Source organism: Myzus persicae, unplaced genomic scaffold, assembly GCF_001856785.1.
Source record: "Myzus persicae strain clone G006 unplaced genomic scaffold, MPER_G0061.0, whole genome shotgun sequence".
Taxonomy (NCBI): Eukaryota; Metazoa; Arthropoda; class Insecta; order Hemiptera; family Aphididae; genus Myzus; species Myzus persicae.
The window spans coordinates 166328-187440 of NW_019102247.1; the positions used below are offsets into that span (position 1 = coordinate 166328).

The 21113-nt window shown below is 30.1% G+C and overlaps 6 protein-coding genes across 6 annotated transcripts; 4 read left to right on the top strand and 2 right to left on the bottom strand.

The window, feature by feature from the left end:
• Nucleotides 1-112: 112 nt before the first annotated feature.
• LOC111031646 (lethal(2)neighbour of Tid protein) lies at nucleotides 113-1816 on the top strand. The gene has a single exon (XM_022311678.1). The coding sequence runs from the start codon at nucleotides 312-314 to the stop codon at nucleotides 1587-1589; it is 1278 nt and encodes a 425-aa protein (XP_022167370.1). The 5' UTR covers nucleotides 113-311; the 3' UTR covers nucleotides 1590-1816.
• LOC111031647 (tRNA pseudouridine(38/39) synthase) lies at nucleotides 1583-4446 on the bottom strand. Its single transcript, XM_022311679.1, has 8 exons — nucleotides 4214-4446; nucleotides 4010-4104; nucleotides 3415-3616; nucleotides 3080-3274; nucleotides 2697-3001; nucleotides 2497-2640; nucleotides 2210-2343; nucleotides 1583-1705 (listed from the first exon to the last, which is right to left on the bottom strand). Exons 1-8 carry the CDS (start codon nucleotides 4274-4276, stop codon nucleotides 1635-1637), a joined length of 1209 nt encoding a protein of 402 aa, XP_022167371.1. The 5' UTR covers nucleotides 4277-4446; the 3' UTR covers nucleotides 1583-1634.
• A 1737-nt stretch (nucleotides 4447-6183) lies between these two features.
• LOC111031651 lies at nucleotides 6184-9178 on the top strand. The gene is made up of 4 exons (XM_022311684.1): nucleotides 6184-6399; nucleotides 7608-7677; nucleotides 8415-8703; nucleotides 8836-9178. The coding sequence occupies exons 1-4, from the start codon at nucleotides 6312-6314 to the stop codon at nucleotides 8908-8910; spliced, it is 522 nt and encodes a 173-aa protein (XP_022167376.1). The 5' UTR covers nucleotides 6184-6311; the 3' UTR covers nucleotides 8911-9178.
• Nucleotides 9179-10409: 1231 nt separating this feature from the next.
• Nucleotides 10410-12441, top strand: LOC111031652. The gene is made up of 4 exons (XM_022311685.1): nucleotides 10410-10665; nucleotides 11015-11271; nucleotides 11506-11715; nucleotides 12218-12441. The coding sequence occupies exons 2-4, from the start codon at nucleotides 11026-11028 to the stop codon at nucleotides 12365-12367; spliced, it is 606 nt and encodes a 201-aa protein (XP_022167377.1). The 5' UTR covers nucleotides 10410-10665; nucleotides 11015-11025; the 3' UTR covers nucleotides 12368-12441.
• A 4547-nt stretch (nucleotides 12442-16988) lies between these two features.
• Nucleotides 16989-18044, bottom strand: LOC111031639 (protein YIPF3-like). Its single transcript, XM_022311669.1, has one exon. It carries the CDS (start codon nucleotides 17677-17679, stop codon nucleotides 17056-17058), a length of 624 nt encoding a protein of 207 aa, XP_022167361.1. The 5' UTR covers nucleotides 17680-18044; the 3' UTR covers nucleotides 16989-17055.
• A 594-nt stretch (nucleotides 18045-18638) lies between these two features.
• On the top strand, nucleotides 18639-19814 carry LOC111031638 (inhibitor of growth protein 1-like). Its single transcript, XM_022311668.1, has one exon. The coding sequence runs from the start codon at nucleotides 18744-18746 to the stop codon at nucleotides 19728-19730; it is 987 nt and encodes a 328-aa protein (XP_022167360.1). The 5' UTR covers nucleotides 18639-18743; the 3' UTR covers nucleotides 19731-19814.
• The last annotated feature ends 1299 nt before the right edge of the window (nucleotides 19815-21113 follow it).

The window sequence follows — 21113 nt, forward strand, 5'->3', positions numbered from 1 at the left end:
TAATTATGGTTATAACAAGACGTCTTATATGCGTCAAGCCGGTTGTGATATCAAAAACGATGATAAGGCTTATCAAAAATATTTTAGTTGACACGTGAGAATGTTTCGCTTACGCTAGCTTAGCTGCAGCTTTTGCCAGCTACACACTGTTATACTCTATGATAACGATTTATAATAATAATATAATATGTGTTCGGTAACATCATATAATTATTACTTATTATTCTAGTTTCATTTATTACTGTATAAGTATATACATATACTTTATTTTAAACAAATATAGATTTAAGACGAATAATCGTATTATTAATATGTGGAAAAAATGTATAAAAACTGTAAAAACTCACGGAACGCTGGAAAACATCAAGTCGTACTTGTTCGATCCTTCGTACACATCCTCGATCAAATGGATAGTCATTACCATCGAATTTGTGCTAAACTTGTATATTATACAAACGGTCAAGTACACAGAAATTGACTGGAAGGCGTACATGCAAGAAGTAGAAGGTGTCGTGGTAAATGGTACATTTGATTACGGAAAACTGAAAGGAGACACTGGACCATTGGTGTATCCAGCCGGGTTTGTGTATGTATTCTCCATGCTGTATTACTTGACCGCATTTGGTAAGAACATCAGAGTCGGCCAATACATATTCATGTTACTATATTTGGTCAACATATACTTGGTGTTCAAAATACACGAACGCAGTAAAAAAGTACCACCGTTTGTTATGTTACTACAGTGCTTTTCGTCATATCGTATCCATTCAATATACGTATTACGACTATTCAACGATCCAATCGCCGTGATACTACTCTACTTATCCGTTTACATGTTTCTAAAGAACAAATGGGTGGTTGGCAGTATAGTCTACAGTTTGGCTGTTTCGATCAAAATGAACATCCTACTCTATTCCCCTGTACTGCTAATAGCATATATCACAAAATTTGGCATCCGAGGAACAATCAAACACATTACTTATTGCGCTCTAGTACAGTTACTGTTGGGCTTGCCATTTTTAATCAATAATCCTATAAATTATGTTCAGGGTGCATTTGATATATCTAGAGTATTTGTGTATAAATGGTCGGTGAATTGGAAATTCGTCCCACCCAACATTTTTGTGAGTGGATATTTTCATACTCTTTTACTGGCCATACACCTCACAGTGTTGTTATGTTTTACTGCCACTTGGATAAAATATTTGAACTCCTATGCCAAAATGAAACAAATTGAACACGACTTAAAACCTCAGCTGAAGAAGAAGAAAATCAACATCAACATGGATATCAGCGCAAATTTATTTTTGTTGCCTATGTTTTCAGCCAATTTTATCGGAATAATGTTCAGCCGCTCATTACACTATCAATTTTATGTATGGTATTACCATACCTTGCCGTTTCTATTATGGTCAACACCTTACGGAAATAAGTTCAGACTAATTGTACTGGGCCTCATAGAAATATGTTGGAATACATTTCCTGCAACAGCATTTAGCAGTGCTCTACTACATGTTTGCCATTGTATTATTCTGTATGGATTACATAGGTACAGGTATAGATATGGATCTATAAAAAAAAATAGGTAGTGAAATTATATTATATTTCAATATTACAATTGTAAACCAATAATTTTATTTTTCATTGCATTCTAATTTAAGCTTCCCTTTTTTTGTGTAGTATTGAATCCGATTTTCTAAACTCGCTGAAAAAGAAAAAAAATTGTTCTCAATTATGTTTAGTAGTTATTGGGGTAGTTATGCTTGTACACTAAATTGAATAAACCTTATTACATCTAGATACATTTTTATAATAATACACATTTTTAATTCTTTTCACACCAAACATATCATATAATTAATAATTATTAATTATATATTTTAATATTCTTTCACCTTTATTACCATCTATATATACTAACATTACATGAATATTACACTAATATTCAACTTAATGTAAAAAAATAAACTGCTGAATATACTTTAGTCTGTTTGTATTAATTGCAAACCATGATCCAAGATTTAACTAAAATAAAATAGTTCCTGTGCACAGCTATTGACTGAGTATTTAATAAAATTGACTGATAATGTTAAGAGCAAAATTTTGAGGAAAATGTATTTAATTGTCATTGAATTAGTATTTAAAAATGAATGTTATTATTTTAAAACACTTAGTTAATATTATATAATATAGTATATTAGTTCATTACCACTAGCCGGTCTCTTCAGAAGTGGTTGATAAATTTTGGATTTGACACCTTGTATTAACCATATGCTTTGATTGTTAACCTTGTTTTCTGCTAAGGTTTCAGTGTTTTTTAACATTTCTCCCAACATTGTAGCTCTGTAAGTTATTTTAATAAACAAATTTGATTTCAAAATAAATTTGATATTTGTTGTATTAATTATATTATTATTTTAATAGGTATCATGAACTTAAAGTGTTTGATTAAGAATCTATACACAAAATATTTAAGAGTTTTTAATTAAAAAATACTTGATCATGTGTTCAGCCCATGAACATTGTAAACTAGTAATGACTTCTGATATAGACTCATCATCAATAACCCAATTGACATTTTCAAATTGGCAATCAAATAAATTTAATGGTAGGTCACTAGCTAAACAATATTGAGGTTTCCTAAACATATAATCATTGTCATTGAGTGTTTAAAAAAATAATACTCAACTTAGTACCTTGGACAATTTTCAATGTTCAATAAGTCTTTAAATATATTTGGGTTTTCTTTACGACATCCGACTAATATAAGTACTGATACTATACACCGGATTTGGTGCCAAAGAAATGCTTTACCCACAATGGTAAGTTCACACATGTCATAATCTCTATTTGTTGAAAATTGATTATTTTCAGAGCATATTTTAATATCAGCACTTGTAATCCTTCTGTAAAATTGTACAACACCATTTGCAACATCCATTTTGCACAAGTTGCGAAAATCATGTGTTCCGACTACTTGTTGTATAGCTTGATTCATCAACTATAAAAAAATATTTAAAAAATTAGTTTTTACTACCAAAAATATAAAAAGAAAATATTTATCAGCAAAAGTACAAACATCCACATCAAGATCACCTCGTGGAAACCAGTACTTATATGTTCTAGACCCACAATCAAACCGAGCACTGAAATCATCTTTCACTGGACCCCAGGCCACTACCCGTATATCTTTTGGTAATAATCTATTGAGCATTTTACAATAGGGTAATTCTTCGCTACCGTCGCCATTACTTCTTACAGTCAAAGAAATCACCTGCCAAATTAAAAAGACATATTACCAAAAAATAAAGCAATTTTGTAATAGAACAGTTGTCTGGCTCTTATTATTTCTTAGTTTATCTAATGCAAATTTAATTTAGATAATAAACAAAATAAATATATATGTATTTTTACCTGACTAAAAGAACTAACACCTTTATCAGTTCTTCCACAACGATGGTAATTTGAGGTTTGCCGACTCTCTATTAAACAACATATGGTGAGTGCACGAAATAATTCAAATTCAATAGTCTTTTCGGAAACATCTTGAGTAGCAAATCCATGATAATCCCATCCTAAGTATAATAACTTAAATACTACATGTCTTTTATGATACCTACAGGTAAAAAATATAAATTTATGATGCATAAAATTTAATAAAAAAACTTACATTTAATTAAACCCTTCAACTGTTATTGTGTAAAAGTAACAATTACTTAGTATAAGATATAGGATTTTAAAATGTCAAAATTGTAACAATATATCTTGGAACAGCCTCTATTGATATTTCTAACTACAAAAAGTTAAGACTTATCAAAACTTCAATAAATAAAATAGTTTTGTAACATTTTCTATTAAATTAAAGTATTTATATAATTGAATTAAGGCCTTTTACCAAGTTTGTCTAAGTAAAATACAAATTATGATAGTTAAGTATATGTTTAAAAAAAATGTTTGTATCAACACGATAAGTACTTAAAATTCTAATTAACATAAAATATTTTATTACTTTGAGAAATCAATAGTTCTTTTGGGTTTTGTTATTTTTCTACCCAGCTTCTTACGATTCTGCTCTTTAAGGTCTAAGATTATACTAATAAGTTCCTGCAATTAAAATGTATATATAGTAATGTACAATTTATCTACTAGCTTCAATTATTGTTACATGTAAATGAAAGTAGGTACCAAAAAAAGAGTTGTTTAAGTAAATTACCTCTTTAGTTCGATGATTAAGATTTTCAAGATCATAATTACCAGAATCAACCTCAAGTGACATTTTGCATAACTTTTCTTATGTTTAAGACTATAAACATTTAAACTATTAGGATGAAATAGACCTGACTAACTTATTAAAATTCATACGAATTAAATATCAATGAAATAACAAAACAAATTTTGTTTCATTTTTGAATTCACTGATTATGTCGCTATGTCAGTAAAGATAATTCGTTGATAACTGATAAGCCACTTCTTAGTTCTTAACAAGGTGATAACCGTTATTCTACATCGTGGCCACGGTCTTAGAAGATCTAAGACTGTGATCACGGCTATCTATAGCTGTGGTAGCCGGTAGGTACCTACGAATAATGTTCTAGCCGTTCTAGGCATTTTCTACCTTTTACTAAGAATTCTACTTCATAATAGTGTTTCATCTATTCAGTATTCTTGTCTATAATTCAGCTCAAAAACTGTAGACACATTTATACATTATATATAATTAAGTATTTCATATTATTATCTAGTGAATTTACTGGTATTTTACTGAGCAATTAATTTCTTAACAAATAATATTTTTTTATTATAATTCAACAAATTTGTCTGGGTTTTAACCAAAAAGCAATAGGTAATAATATCTAATAACAAAATATTAAAATGAACAGTATAAGATACTTATATACAATTCAAATAGGTAGCAATTATCTTAGTTAACAACATATAGATAAGTAAGTAGGAAATAAAATAATTTATCATTAAAAAATATAGGTAATTGATATTTTCATTACTTACTGGTGGCAAGACATCTAGTATTGCATTTACTGAAAACATTAGGTACAATAAAACAATCATTTTTTTACTGAATTTTGAAATTTTTAGTTTCTAAAAGAATTTTTTTTTGACACTCTTTCAAATGGACCATTTTCACCACTATGTTAGATTCTGAGTAGATTCTTATGTAAATCTTTTTTTATTTTTTAATCTAGGATGTGAATAAAAATAATGTTATGCATTTCTAGCACAAAATAATTTGTAAATGTTCATGAATCTAACTTTAGATGCTCATAAACTTTTTTTTAATAACCACTTACAACTTATGAGGTAGGTACTTTGTATAACATTTTCAAGATTTTTGACCTGGCAAAAAAATGTGTATCGACAATAATTAACTAAAAATTGAAATTTCTCATTCCTATAAATGGCTCAAAAAGATACAAAATATTTTGAAAGTTTTATCATATTTTGTAGAAAATTATCATACAAACATTTGGTGGAAATTTAAAGTATCTATTAGGTACACGGATCTTTGAATTGCACGAAAAAACAAAATCGTTTTTTGTCAAAAACTAGTTTTGCTTAAAAATTTTTCTTAGTATTTTTATTTTTTATTTTTACCTACGCTTTTGAAAACTTCTGGGAATTTCAATTTTAACTTATTCAAATACACTTGCTGTCTTGCTAGATCCTTTTTTTGTACCAGAAAAGTTACTGAAATTGAAAATCGAAGCATTATTTAGATCACTTATCGTGTAAACATACACAAATTTAAAAAACACATCATTGTAAAATCAATAGTCAATAGGTACCTAAGTACATATATATTATATTATTATGATTTATGGCCATTAGGTCTTTGTTTATAGCACATTTAATATTTTCCACAGATGACCGCGGCCATAGACCCACACACTACCGTGTTATTAGCACTTCACGTGGACCAGGAGCACGATGTTGATTTTATCTTAATTTTTAGGAACATGAACGATATTATACCACGACTTACGAGTCATCTATAATGGCGGCCCGCGGACAAGAAAAAAAAAGAAAACCGATAATATTATATAGGTGCGTAAATACTTTCTAGTGTTATAATTTTTCTTCATTAGTTTTTACCAGTCTGCAATTTTGATGAACCACTCAGCACGATTCACGAACAATTACCAGATTTCTAATGTGGCCCTACAAAAATATTAATAATTGGTATCTGGTCACCCCTGTAGGTAGTTATAGTAGTGACGTAGTGTAGACGTGTAATAGTGTCTATGGTTGTTTAGTTGTGTTATTTTATTTCTTGATAGGTAGTAGCAAAGATTTCAATGCATTTTAAAGAAACTACTATTACAACGTCAAAAACAATGTTTTGGATTTTTGTCATACTATTAATTACTTCAGACATTATAGATAGTAAGTGAGGGCAAATTATTATTTATTAGGTACCTTTTATAGTAATAGTACCTATTTACCGTCTCGGCATCTCTCCTTCCGTCAAGTTTTGCTCACCAATCACCGGTACGGCGGTACCTATACATTAAATCTAGAATTGTTGATAGATACCTTTGAGGCGTTGAACCTGAAAGGTATTCATAATATTGAATTATTTCATGGTAGAATAATCGCATACAATTCAGTATATAGTACAGACAATTCATACCGTCGCATATTCAGTATCCAAAATTCCAAAGATGTATTCAGAATTTTCGTGCCCCGATGATATATCACTCTTACAAAAACTTGGAACCTAATATGTCATATGCTATGGAGTATGGATGGAGATGGCTGATGGACCCATGTCTCGATAATTTTAAACACATAGTAGACAGTAGAGACAAGTCTATAATGAAATATATTAAGCGAATAAACTGTGTAGATGATGAGCGAAGAGAAGAAATGTCGCATATTTATATCTATTTGAATTGATGTATTATATAAATATAAAACATTCAAGTGACCAACCGCTAAATATGTTACGATCCACCAAACGTATGCTCATCACGTCAAGCATATAATAGGTACCTACAGTGCAGACTCATCGCTTAAATACGGGCTTCAAATTGTTTGCACGGACGAGATGGGCATTGTTCCATACAAAGTCGTACATGGTATATATGATCTAAACTTGAAACAATTGAAACTATAATCAATTATTTAGCAATGTATAAATAGGATGACATTTTGAAAAAAAAATCACAAATAGGAATGGTATATTTATTATAATTTATTTATAAGCAGAAACAGACTTTTATTTTGCTTTTTTCTAATATATGGTAATAGATGGCCGTAAGACGTCACTCAATGTTTGTGCCTGTAGATAATGCATAGATACATCATGCAGTATACACATTACAGTTTATACATATTTATAATTGTATAAGTTACTAATTAGTAATTACAATACATTAAGCAGTGGTTACACGATGATAGAAAAACGCGATAGGTGCTATCATGAAAAAACTATCTTACGTGCACCATAGTGTAAGATTGAATAAGTACTAAGAAGATAGTAAGATAGTAACTATCTTATAGTTTGTAAGGTAACAGTAAGCTATTGGGAAAGCAACTATCCCGTTTTACTATCATCGTATGACTGGGGCTTTACGTATAGTATAATTTAGGAAATCAACATGTCCAAGCTATGGAATACACTAAAAACAACTTGACAAATTCGGACCCCATTTGGAACAAGTAAATACCGATAATATATATGTTATATACATATCAGATCAGTGGCGTAGTTATGATTTTGTTCTGGGAGGGGGGATATATAATTAGTTGGAGTAAACATAGTGGAAGACTTCAACCCCCACACCTCCTCATAGGGGTTTTATTTATTTTTTTAATAATTCAGTACATAATTACATTTTACTTAAATATTTTAACAACATCGATTGTTTAATTTATAAAAATTGTGTCAGTGGTTATCAGTTTATTATTATCACAATCACTACGAATTGAAAAAAATACTCGTTTATCCATAGATAATATAAGAATAATATGTTTATACATCCGTGAGGTTTACCGAGTGGCGTATGCACACAGATATTTAGAGAAAACTTTATTCTATATATATGTGCGTATATTTTGCGTATGGTACCATAAATAGTTAATATATACAATTTGAGAACAAAGTAAGGACATATTGGATTGAAACATAATATTAGTAATCTTATATATTTGTCGGTTAGGCATTAAACATAAAAAAAGCTCTGGGGATCTATCCTCATCACCTCTCGTCCTCTCCCCCCTCCCCATCATAACAACCGACTACACCATTGTATCAGATTCAGATACCTATAACCTAAAGTATGGAGTATTGGAGTTATATTTTTCACGTTGACAATTCAGATATCTATCTACCATTATCATTGACATATTATCTATATTCTATATAGTATAACCTACTATTATTATAATTATTCCAGGTGGACCGATTGTAAAGGCTCGTGTGGTGAAACTGGCTACATGTCTCGATACCGCAGTACTACGTCAAGTGATATTCTCTGTGAGTTTAATCAAGAGTGGAAAACTTGCCACATATTAGGATGTACAATAAGCAATTACACTAAGTCCACCGAAGGAAACGAACTCAGAACAGGAGAGTTAAATTACATCCTGTTACAAGCGAGAAACGTAAATCGGATGGTTTTAGACGCATGTTTCTCGGGAAACTGCAACTATTACGCCTTGAAGAACGCGTTTACAAATAACACTGTCAGTTTAAAATTTAAATTTGAAATAATCACGGGGCTACAATAAAAAAAGTCTAAACTCCTTACAATAATATTATATGTACTGCCGTGGTGATAAATCGATAACATTTTTTTTTAAATTTATTTTTTTTAGGATCGATTGTGGAACGCGTTATTATGCGTTAAACACAATTTAGGCTGTCCCGGTAAGTGGATGTCAGTAATATAATAATTATTGCTATACGTCTATACCAGCTTTTAGATGGATACTGTAACATATTATTATAAATTATAATTATTATTATTGTTACTACTTTGTCAAGTTAAAGGAGGTTGGAGTAAATGGAGTTCTTGGTCAAAGTGCACAGCGACGTGTGGTTTTGGAATGCAATACCGATTGCGATACTGCGATCATCCTAGCCCTTCAAGATCGTCGCTCAACTGTTCCGGAAACTACATAGAATTTAAAAATTGTTTCGGGAAATCATGTGCAGCTAAAACGAGTACAGTAATTCAAAGTAGATAACTCACCTCAACTTTAAATATAATATTACAATATAAAAAATGAAATTATATTATATTTACCGAGATATTCCTGAATCGATGTGAACAATCTGCTTGTTGCTTATAAATTATAATATTATATTAAACCCCGCAGATGGAACTTGGTGTAAGTGGATGAAATGGTCAGGTTGTAGCGTTCAGCAAGGCAATGGAATCATTGTCCGGAAACGTTTTTGTCGGTCCTCCAACAATAATAACAGTTTTCACATGTCGTGTTCAGGACCACACACTGAAATCGGCCGATGCTACTTGCCTGGTGGTAATATATTATATTATATGTTTGTATGTGTACTGCAGTGTACACTTAGATTTAGAGATAGGCCATATAGTATTGGTAATCTAATAATTGCATGTTTAGACTAGCAGCTGAAGGGAGTAGAACCTTTCGTTTGGAAAAAAAACTGCGGTAATAATATACCGAAACCGATACTATGAAGTACCTACTTATATCGGAATTTCGGCTTTTTAGGATTCATTTTAGATTTTATAAATTTAATGTTTGGCCAATTTCAGACTTAGCTAACTTAGCAATCAGGAGCCTAATTACGGGAGGGGAATATGAGGGATAGACTTCTGTTTTTACAAACCATGAAGTTCGTCTGTTGTAGAAAATGCATACAAAAAATTCAATTCTTTTAATTTTTTTTTTAATATCAATACATTTTTTAAATGCTTGAAAATGTAATACAACGCTCCTCATAATTTGTTATAATAGCAGTTGTGAAATATTAAATTATAGCTAGGGCGCCCCCAGAAGTATAAACCGAGAGCTCTTTGGCCCGCCCACTCATGTCATAAATCTCTGTTAATATAGCTCATTTTATTTTTTTCGTTAACAAATGATAAAACTATTAAACTATTAAACTAAAATAGTGGCCGGCATGCAACCTAACCCTTCTTAGGGCGCCCGTGAATTGTAAGTAGGTAACTTTTTATTAATCATTATGCATAATGCATAAATACCTATTATATCCATCTACTATAATCTATATTTGCATCAGTGCATCACAATAATGCTTCGACATCAGAAAAAAATATTTTATATAGTGCGGTAGGCACCGAATAATCTAAATACAGGTAGTATTTAGGTTAAACAGTGCAATATATAGGTAATTCATTATTTTTCTTTAGAAAATTCAGAAACGTCAAACGGGACCTATAAATATTAACCTATATGGTTCTATGCTGGTTTACACAAAACATTTATAACATTATAAATTTCATTTTGTTTTCAACACGTCCATAACAGTCGATGGAGGTTGGTCTGAATGGCAAAAGTGGAGCCCCTGTTCGGCGACATGCGACGCAGGCACCCGGTACAGGGTACGAAGTTGTAGCCGACCGGAACCGGAAGGACCTGGACGACAATGCTTGGGAGAGACTGTATTAACAAATATTTGTCACGTCGGACCCTGCAAAGGTGTGAAAACAATTGATAATTATTATTAGGTATAATAATATTATCATAAAAACTATGATAGAAATCTGAAATACTGTGGAGTACATGGGCTGCAGTAAACTGCATAGAATAATTATACATAGGTACCTACGTCATATACAATTATATACACGCTTGTTGTATACAATTGTTAGTATTCTTAATTTTATTTTAAATTATATAAGGGGGGGGGGAATTTTTCCTCGGCACACGACCACACCTAACATATATATTAATGTTTTTTACAAAATGTTAACACCTACTTGACTATATATTCTAAAACTTACACATAATATGTCTAATGCCAAATTATACTTTTTAAACGGTATAGGACCACCGATTATGGTGGCCACGTTCAACAAACACTCTCACATTAAGTACGCTGCGATGGAAACGAGTACGACTCTGCTGCACGTAGTTATACAGTTTTATCCTTTTGACATGTCTGGTACCATACTTCGACGGTACGACGATGGTTGCGAAGGTTATTGCAATAGCGTTCATCTGAATATGATCGATTTCTGCCTGGTTTTAACGGTCATTTTAGACGGGTGCAATGTTACACTACAAAGTCCGTTCACAATAAACGTGAGAAACAATCCATCCTATTTATTAAACTTAATATAACTATAACTATATGACCTGTGAAATTATAATAATTAATAAGCTGTGTTCACATACTTAAGCATAGCGTCAGTAGTGAATACAGCGACCTATATCTGCTGTTATAATCGCATATGACCTATATCATATAAATATTATGATTTATGAGTTGAAATAGGAATTTAATTTAATTTTTATCCGTTATTATTTTACCTATAGTTTGGATGGAATGAAGTTTCCTTTTCAATCACTGAGAACAAAGTCACGCTACAACTAAATAACCACCAAACTTCAAAATTCGTAAAATGTACTGTATCGACTTTCACCGTTAATCTAGACCAAGTGACGAGCATCGGAGAAGATTTTGAAGGTTACATAAAAAGGCTTGATGTGAACTTTATACATTACGCATTAACCATAAACGATAAAGTACATATATATATAATTTATATCACCGCGATAAATTCCTTTACACGATCGTTAGGTATGGCACAAGGGCGATTGTAAACTCGCCTGGTTATACTTAAGTATACTACTTGAACTCTGAAGGGCGCATGTAAACTCTCTCGATATCATTATAATTTAATGTTTATAATAATAATAATGAACATACATTTTTTTAAATTTAATATACATTTGAATTTTATTAAAAAGGCCTATTATTTACATTATAGTAAATAATAAAAATAATAATAATTTAAATAATTAAATTAAATTTCTATAGTTGTATAAACATATTATAGATTAAAAAAAAATTAAGGTGTCTGTATTTGGTCTGTTTAGACTCGAGGGAGTTAGTTTACATACCTTTTTCTTCAGCTAAATGTAATGTTGACCCAGAAGAGCTTATCATACAACCGGGAGAGTTTACCACCGGAATTTAGGTCTTAGGTAAACTGTACATCCAAACGTAATATGTCTCCATATTTAGTTTTCAGGTACCATGTATTTACCTTATACGACTTTCAACACAGTATTCGAACTATCGGAAGAACAATTGTATTCAGATTTATTCAACACGATTAAAATCCGTTGTCCGCAATCAAGTAGCCATGGAATCAGGGTTCGGGAACGAAAATAATATGTTCTGTTGTACACAAGTGTTTTGCATTATATACCTAATATTGTGATTTGTATTATATATTTATATTTCAGTTGGAATTATATTTGAGGTTTGAAATTTTAGCCCGAGGAAATTTTATTTCAATCCGAGGCATTACTACGGATTACGTCATGACGGTAGAAATTAATAACGACGTATTCAGACTTAAACTGAAACTAGATGAATATTTTGAAGAAGTATCAATACAATTTGAGGCTATTGATTCGTCGTGGATTCACCTAGAAATCGAACAACACAATAATAGCTGGTGTATGAGCGTAAATGATAAAAAAGGTTCACTGATAATGCCAACTGACGTGTTTGTTGAGTTGTGCGAAAGTCATCTGTACATTGGTAACTTCCCGGTCAGTAAATACTAAATAACTAATGGAAGATAATTTAAGTAATACAAACAAGCACGTAGTTGTAACAATTTTTTTTTTTGAAGGGGATAAAATCAAATTATATATTATGTTAATATTTAATAATAATTTTAAAAAAATCTAATATTTACCCAGTGCGGCAGTGCTTGAGTTAGAAAATAAATAGTAGAGGATTCTGATGACATTTTATATGATAGATAAATAATATTATGTGTAGTTTTAAATATTTTAATTAAGTTAGTTATTTATAATACATTATAAATGCCTGTATCTTAATCTATATAACTAGATATATAAAAATGGATGTTGGAAATCTGAGATTAATTGACTTAAAAACTACTGGGTAGATTTTTACGAGTTTTTTTTACGCAAATTGTTTTGATTTAGTGGTTTTTAATTTTTATCCGACCCTAACACTAATAAAGCGATTTTGTCGAAAATGTCAGAGATTGTTCTTAGAAATAAAAGAAAAGTTTAAAGATGAGTAGTTCGAAAATAAATCAAGTGGCTTATAGAATAAGTCATAGAGGGATTGACATCTCGGTAGAGTTAGTTCATAAAGTGAGATACATCAATTATCAGGATCACTGTTGTACTCTTAGCCTGTTTTATGTTGCTTATTCCCATGTCATATCAGAAAAAATTATGTATTTATACAATTGATCAAAGAACTAATATAATTTTTTACAAAGAAATATTAGAAAGTCAATGTCATGTTCAAATGTTTAAAATATTTAAACTTAAAAATAAAAATTATGGCATGAAACGGACAAAGGCATGCACATTGAACATTATATAATGCTTTAATATATTCAACAAAAATTCTCCACACACCCTCCACATCAAATAAAAATATTACTTTTTTTTTTATTAGCTTCTAGTATAAAATTATTACTTAATGCACATATATTTAATAACTGCAGTATTAAATTTATTCTCCTGTCGGATTCGGCAAAGTTATTTAATACTGATATCGTGTCAACATTAATATCCTTTTCAATATTAATTAACCCTAAACTACTGAATCTTTCTTGGAGCATTGTTGATCTCATCCATGTTTTCAATCTCCTCATGGCGAAAAATGACCTTCCGCAAGTTGCGGAATTGATCGGTTATTGAAATAAGTTATTGCTACATTAAATAGTTTATAATAATTTGGAAAGATTTGTTTTTAATTATTAAACATTAAAGATTTTCAAGAAGAAAAATTCGATACGTATCGATACGGAATAGTTACGTACCACCACTACCACCTCGTATCGAAGTCCGAGTCCGATACGGGTCGGTACGTATCGCTTGTATACTGCACGTGTAACATCTTGAACGCTCAAAATTGACCCGATACGTACCGATACACTCCAAATTCTTTCTTGAAAATCTTGATTAACACTGGTCACTGACACTGACTATTAAAATAATCACGAACTAATAAATAATAATAAAATAATGCTATGACGTTATATCGGCAATATGCTTGATAATCGCTGGGAAACGCGCTAGCGCCTAGCTGTTTACCAGTTTACCCTATATACCCGTACACATATTATATAATATCATAATATCCTACCTTTTAACTATAACTTGTCTATTTATAAGTCTTAGACTCTTAGAACACATAACACATAACACATGTGTCATGTACTCATGTGCGTTATTATAACGCGCGACATTTTTACCGACTATTAAAATGTATAAAAAAAATTTATATTGACCATATTGTACACTTTTACAGTCAAAGGGAACAGTCGAAAAACATTTGATTATTAATAGGTGCATTCAATTTTAATATAAGAGTAAATATTGGTGGGGGGGGGGGAGCTTAGATGGAATCAGGGAGTGCTTACCTTGCGATCTTTTTAATACATTTTTTTTTCATTTATACATAGAATTTTATACTTGCAGACAATGATTGATAATTCCTTACTAGTAGTATTGTTTTTTTAAATTTTTTTGTATTTATAACAAGAAATTATAATAAGTTACCTAATACGAAAAATGTATTCAATACTTAAAAATTGTTAAGGAAAATCAAAATTCGAACCACCTTCAAGGAATCATCGGGTACTTAAGACTGAATGATGATATTTTAAATCCTGCTGACTTTATAATTAGTCCCTTTGGCGAGTTTGATGCCTTTTCACGGAATTTGACAGGTACCTACACTCATTAAATTTGTATTTCTTATTGTGACACTATAATACATTCTATACTTCTATTATATAATTATTTAATAAGATATGCTATACAATGAAGTAACAATGGCTAGTGAAAATGATGTTATTGAATTAAATTGTATTTTCATCAGTGAATTTGAATATGAAGACTTAGACATTGTATGGGTAAAATCTAATCAACTGAGTTTGCACAGAGTTGACTGTAACAAGTAAATATAATTTAAATCTATTACTTAATAGGTATAGTACCTGAGACACTACTCATAACACTTTATAAATAAAATCACCGGTAATCCTTTCACTGCTCCAGACTATTATCATTTGCAAGCAACTGTATAGTTTTAGCCTTTAGGAAACCCTGGCTTGTATTATTTTAAGCTTAAATAATTAGGTAAATTTAAATTAAAAAATAGATAAGCATTTTATTTAACATTGTATAGGTTTATACAGGTTGCAGAACATAAACAGCATAGAAGTAAAAAAGTAAAAATAATATTATGATAATATACTGTGATCTCTAAAATAGCTTCGTATTTAAATCTTTTTCATTAAGTAAAGTTCAATTATAATATTGGTTAACACATTAACCATTCCGAAATTAAATCAAATTATATAAAATATAAACAACTAACATGTTACGTAAGTGATTAGTGTATTTTATTTATTTATTTAATTTATTAGTGTACTTTTATCTGAGTGACTTTTGTTAAAATTATATTTAATATATTATTGAATATTATAAACAGGGTGATTTTTTAAGCATGTGTATCTGAGTATCTCCATTTTACTTTTAATATTACACTTATTCAAATCCTGATTTTTAGAATTTTTAATAGACCTTAAAACCATATTTTCAAATATGTTTATACTACCTCCATTTTTTACTGCAAATTATTTAGGGTGATTTTTTTGAAAATATTGATGTATTTAAATCAAAATTCTAATGAGTAGTTTCTGAGTTATTAAAATGTTTATACTAAGGATAATAATCCTTAAAAATGGTTTCATAAAAGTGAAACTACGTGTATGTTAGATGTAGTATTTGATATTTATTATACTTGGATCATTTTAATAAATTATTTATATTGATAAATCAATAGTATTACTAACTTTTTCAAATCGACAAAGTTCCTCACCTACTTCACCCATTACCATAGACATATTATCCTCAAAACACAAAGTTATATAACTCAAGAACTACTAGCTTACATTTTGATTAGGATACCTATATCAAAATTCTCAATAAAAAATATCTGCTTAATAATTAAGAATGAAAAAGGGAGAATCCTATTTGAAAAACTGAAGTTCGCATTGTCATAGAATCATCCTTAAGTGGTACAAATAATAGCAATGATTTAAAAAATGGTTTTCAAATGTATTAACAAAATTCCTAAAATCTGAATTTTAATGTATGCAAAATTTAACCATAAGATAGGATGAGCATGCTTAAAAAATCACCCTATTTAATAAGTTCAAAAAAACTATACTTAATATAGGGTATTAGGATGTAGGTACTATAATTTTTATTCTGCCTTACTTTTCAAAAATAATATGTATCTTGCTACAAAAGAACTTATCATCTACCTAGTATCAAAATATGATAAACCTTTGTAAGTATGTAGCTGTATATAATGAACTGCAGGCACACCAGAGTCCATTTTTCTAATTTTATCAATAATAATTTATAAAATAATATTATAAAACCAAATTTCTTTAACTTTTGATTGGACAAAATACCTACTTTTAGAACCAATAACAGTTTCAATAATTGACTTATAATTACAGATCTCAAAATTGTATTATTACAACTAACAGACATATATCTGAAATAACAATATTTCCTAAATCTGTACACGATGATTACTTTTATTTATGTATATCGATGAAAATGCAAAAAATTATTTGTGTCCATGGTGTTACAACATTGAAGAATAATATTGACACTGTTCATAATGTGATGAAAACATTTATAATACTCGGGAGAATAATTGCATCTATAGCAATAACATTGTTTCTTATATTTATGATAAAAATAAAATAAAATAACTTTAAATGTGCACATTAGTTTATTTTACATTTAGATCTAATCAACAAGTAAATTTTTAAATGTCTAATGTTTGCGGAAAGCAAAGCTTGAATGAACAAACGTAAAATACAAAAATACAACAAACAGTGTTTGTAAAATAGCAATGATACTGCAAACTAATAGTCTGATGGCAGGTAATTTAATTGTTAGTAATATTATAAGACATGTTCTAAAGACGCTAGTGCCAGTAAACAGTATCATGGCCAGATAAAATATTACATTATTTGTTTCATCCGATATAAAACTAATAACAAGAGTAAACACATAACCATAAAGACCGTATCCTAATAATGACAATATCTGCAAAAAAGATATACTAGACTTTCCTAAACGGGTTAATATATAACAAATTGCTGGCATCGATAGGCAGTATACGGCCAACACTTCGGTGGGTGACCTGTGATAAACGGCTGATGGAGTTTTGTAGGCATGTCCGTAGCCAAGTATTGTGGCCAATAGTATGAACGCCAAACACGGTCCCAAGAAGTCTACGTACACAAATCTAGAGTGGAGTGGTGGTGTGAATGATAGCAATATCCGTTTTGGCAGATCATCAGCAGGCATTGTGAAATACGATAAGGCGCGGGTCACTGAATCCTTGTCTTTCAAAGGCTCCGACCCCACAAATATTATCGAATGGTCTTTCATTGTACAACTAAATAGAATATAGGTCCCGAAATAGGTAGATAGGTATTCAACAGTCTACAACAAATTGACGTATTCACTGTTTACCATCGAGCTTGTTCTTCGTGTCCTTAAGCTTTTCGGTGATGTTTTTCAGAGTTTTTTCTAACTGTTCAGATTTCATATCTTCTGTCAATGATTTCGCACGAATTGCCTTATGAACAACGAACCGTGCAATTGTTTTCATAAAACTCGATTGCGCCAATTTGTCTACCAATTGTTGGTGGTTCATGAAATATTGTAGAATTCTTAACACCATTTTCAATCAGACACGCAAGTACTAAACCGTTTCACGTAAGAAATAATAGAAACATCACCACTATTCACTTTGAGAACATTTTTCATTTCGCAATTCACAGCAATCTCGAAAGTCGAAAGAAATGATAATATCGATTCTAGTCTTAATCTCATACGTCTAGCCAGTGTCACCGACTTCTTTGCTTGTCACTAGTGCACTATAAATATAAAACATTATCTCGGGTATAGTGAACACTGATCACCATCTGATTCAGCCTGCTACAGTAATACCACAGATTATATTAAACTTTTATATAATCTGTGGTAATACTGACTATTTTGTGTTTGTGGTATCAAAAATGCAAAATCCAATAGCCTACCTTGTTCACTGTTGTAACTTGTAACCAGTAACCACGGTCTAAGATTTTTGTAACTGTTGTAACTTGTAACTTGTAGTCAGTACTTATTAGTTACTAGACTTCTATAGTAAATTAGTTCTTACTTGTTGTCACTTGTCGGTGTCCGGTGTTAAGAATTTAAGATTAACTTTGGGGTGGACGTTGAAATTATTCTATTAATCAATAATATTGTATTGCCATAATTAGGTCGCAATACGTGCCTGCGTTTGAATTTTATTCACAGTTCACGAAGACACGGCAAACTAATCGACATTATGGCTCTTGAGAAGTAAGTTTGATTTAAATCATTATTTTCTGTTTTCTTATAAAACTGTGAAAGTAGCGAATATATTGAGTGAAATCTGTGTATTGAGTTGAATATTTGTCGATAAAATGACGAATCGAACAAATAGAGCTTTGGAATATTACAATGATTATATTGACTGTACACAAAACTTGCCTTTGGACATACAGCGACATGTAACACAGATGCGTGAATGTGATTTGGAGTACCAAGAAATGATGTCGAAGATCAGAGAGTTGACAGACAATTTTGATGGTTCTATGTCTACATTAAATTCTGAAAAATTGACAAAGCTATTAGTAACTGGGTTAAATCTAGGGGATAAAAAGGTGCAAACAGTTCAACATATATCTGACTTGGTAGATGATAAAGTCAGACGTTTGGAAAATGGTAGGAAATATTTGACCTCTGCTAAAGAAGCTGATGCTCCCAAACCTAGTATCAAAGAAAAACCAGAGAGTAGTAATTGTTCCAAAGATCGATGCTTACCTAGCACTAGTACTAGTACTGTTTCTAAAGAACTGAAGAAACGTAACACTGATAATGATAGTAACGAATCTAACAATGATGCAAAACTTGCAAAACGGCCCAGACGTAACAGGGCCGATGAACCAGATTACAAAGAAATTTCTGATGATGTGGTGGCCATGTCAGCTTTACAACATTCCAACACACCTTTGCCAAGAGCCACAGCAACAGCACAAGTTCAATCTCAAGTTACATTGAAAAAAGCAACTCAAAAAACAGAAACAAAAACCAAAAAGAAGGGAAAATATAAGAAACAACAGAAAGACAATTCACCTTCATTGGATGATGATGATGATATAGCTGTTGATCCAGATGAACCAACCTATTGTCTTTGTGATCAGATTTCTTATGGAGAGATGATATGTTGTGATAATGATTTATGTCCAATAGAATGGTTTCATTTTTCATGTGTTTCATTATCAACAAAACCAAAAGGCAAATGGTTTTGCCCCAAGTGTCGCGGAGATCGTCCAAATATAATGAAACCTAAAGCTCAGTTTCTCAAGGAACTTGAACGATACAATAAAGAAAAAGAAGATAAAGCTTAAGATTTTGTTTCAAACACAAACAACAATCTACTTAATTTAATTTGATGCTTATACCTATTAAACAATAATTTAACAATAAATTATCTGGTATTTAATTATATAAATCATACAAGTCAAATTCAAGTTTATGTATATATTATTATATGAGTTAAAAAGTAAAATTATGAATATTATTATTTTAACTTAATATTACTTCAACATTTTAATGCATGCAAATTTATCAAACATAAATTTAGCTGTAGGTAGATAATTTCATATTATTTGATAGCATATATCTATGATAGTACTATAATATTTCTATATTATTATTTTATTATTTTTACTATTTTTGTAAAATCATGGTATATCCTAGAATAATATAATACTATTCAAACTAATAAATAGTTAAATAAATTAAATATAAAAAATGTAAATTTTATTTTCTGGAAAAATAATATATTTTATGTGCCCCTCAAATGTTTTATTGTTATTATATTATTGATATTTTTTTTTATATATAACTCCTTACTATTATATTTTATTGTTGTCATTAAGACAAATTGTTTCATTTTTAACTCCCTCCTTTTTGACTTCTTCTTATTAGAACAGAGTGCAGCTTCATATTGGATTTTGTTGAGCTTGCCCAATTGGCTGGCGTCAAAGTTTCACCAAATGTTGCAAGGTAGGTACTAATTTATTAGTAATTTACTGTTAATTATACTTTGGTTGTAACATATTATTTATTCATATCCCGTGTTCATCACTCATATCCATCCTAAAGTTCAAGTGTGCTTAGGAACACCAGTACAGATCCTGTCTTCCTGTAAATGTGCTTTTACTTAGGAGATTGTCCTGTATTTTAATATTTTTCAATGGTTTTGTTTACAGTGCAATGTTAGAACTATTAGATATAGGTTATTCTCCGTCAACCGTCAGAAAAGTGTGTCGTGAGATTGCCAAGTATAAAAGTCGACATGAAAAAACTGGTACTACAATGAATAGCAGCAGTTCAAAATAAAACCAATATAATTTGCTTATTTTTTTTTAAACATTTGATGGCAATTTTGTAAAATAAAGTAATTATGATAATCTATAATTCATTACTAACTATAAATTGAAAATGTATTATGTTTAATTTTTGAATTTGTATACAATTTTTTTTAAAAATCACTGTCAAATATGACATGAACAATTTAAATTTATTTAAATATTTAAGTTTATAGGGTTAAATTTTATGTTAAATAGAAAAAAAATTATTGAATGATGAAAATATACATATTAATAAATAATAAAACTAAAATTGTAATTTTAGTAGGTCCGTTACATTATCACTATCAATCACCCTATACAATCCAACAAAAAATTATACCAACTATTGTTATTTCAATTTTACCCATTTTTGAT

Coding starts and splice junctions, on each gene's coding strand:
- LOC111031639 (XM_022311669.1), bottom strand. CDS start 17,679: ATGAAAGACCATTCGATAATATTTGTGGGGTCGGAGCCTTTGAAAGAC.
- LOC111031651 (XM_022311684.1), top strand. CDS start 6,312: ATGCATTTTAAAGAAACTACTATTACAACGTCAAAAACAATGTTTTGG. Junction 7,678..8,414: donor TCGGACCCCATTTGGAACAA/GTAAATACCGAT, acceptor TAATTATTCCAG/GTGGACCGATTGTAAAGGCT. Junction 8,704..8,835: donor ACGCGTTTACAAATAACACT/GTCAGTTTAAAA, acceptor TATTTTTTTTAG/GATCGATTGTGGAACGCGTT.
- LOC111031652 (XM_022311685.1), top strand. CDS start 11,026: ATGGTGGCCACGTTCAACAAACACTCTCACATTAAGTACGCTGCGATG. Junction 11,272..11,505: donor AAAGTCCGTTCACAATAAAC/GTGAGAAACAAT, acceptor TTTTACCTATAG/TTTGGATGGAATGAAGTTTC. Junction 11,716..12,217: donor CATTAACCATAAACGATAAA/GTACATATATAT, acceptor CTCCATATTTAG/TTTTCAGGTACCATGTATTT.
- LOC111031646 (XM_022311678.1), top strand. CDS start 312: ATGTGGAAAAAATGTATAAAAACTGTAAAAACTCACGGAACGCTGGAA.
- LOC111031638 (XM_022311668.1), top strand. CDS start 18,744: ATGACGAATCGAACAAATAGAGCTTTGGAATATTACAATGATTATATT.
- LOC111031647 (XM_022311679.1), bottom strand. CDS start 4,276: ATGTCACTTGAGGTTGATTCTGGTAATTATGATCTTGAAAATCTTAAT. Junction 3,002..3,079: donor GAGGTGATCTTGATGTGGAT/GTTTGTACTTTT, acceptor ATTTTTTTATAG/TTGATGAATCAAGCTATACA. Junction 2,641..2,696: donor AACATTGAAAATTGTCCAAG/GTACTAAGTTGA, acceptor TTATATGTTTAG/GAAACCTCAATATTGTTTAG.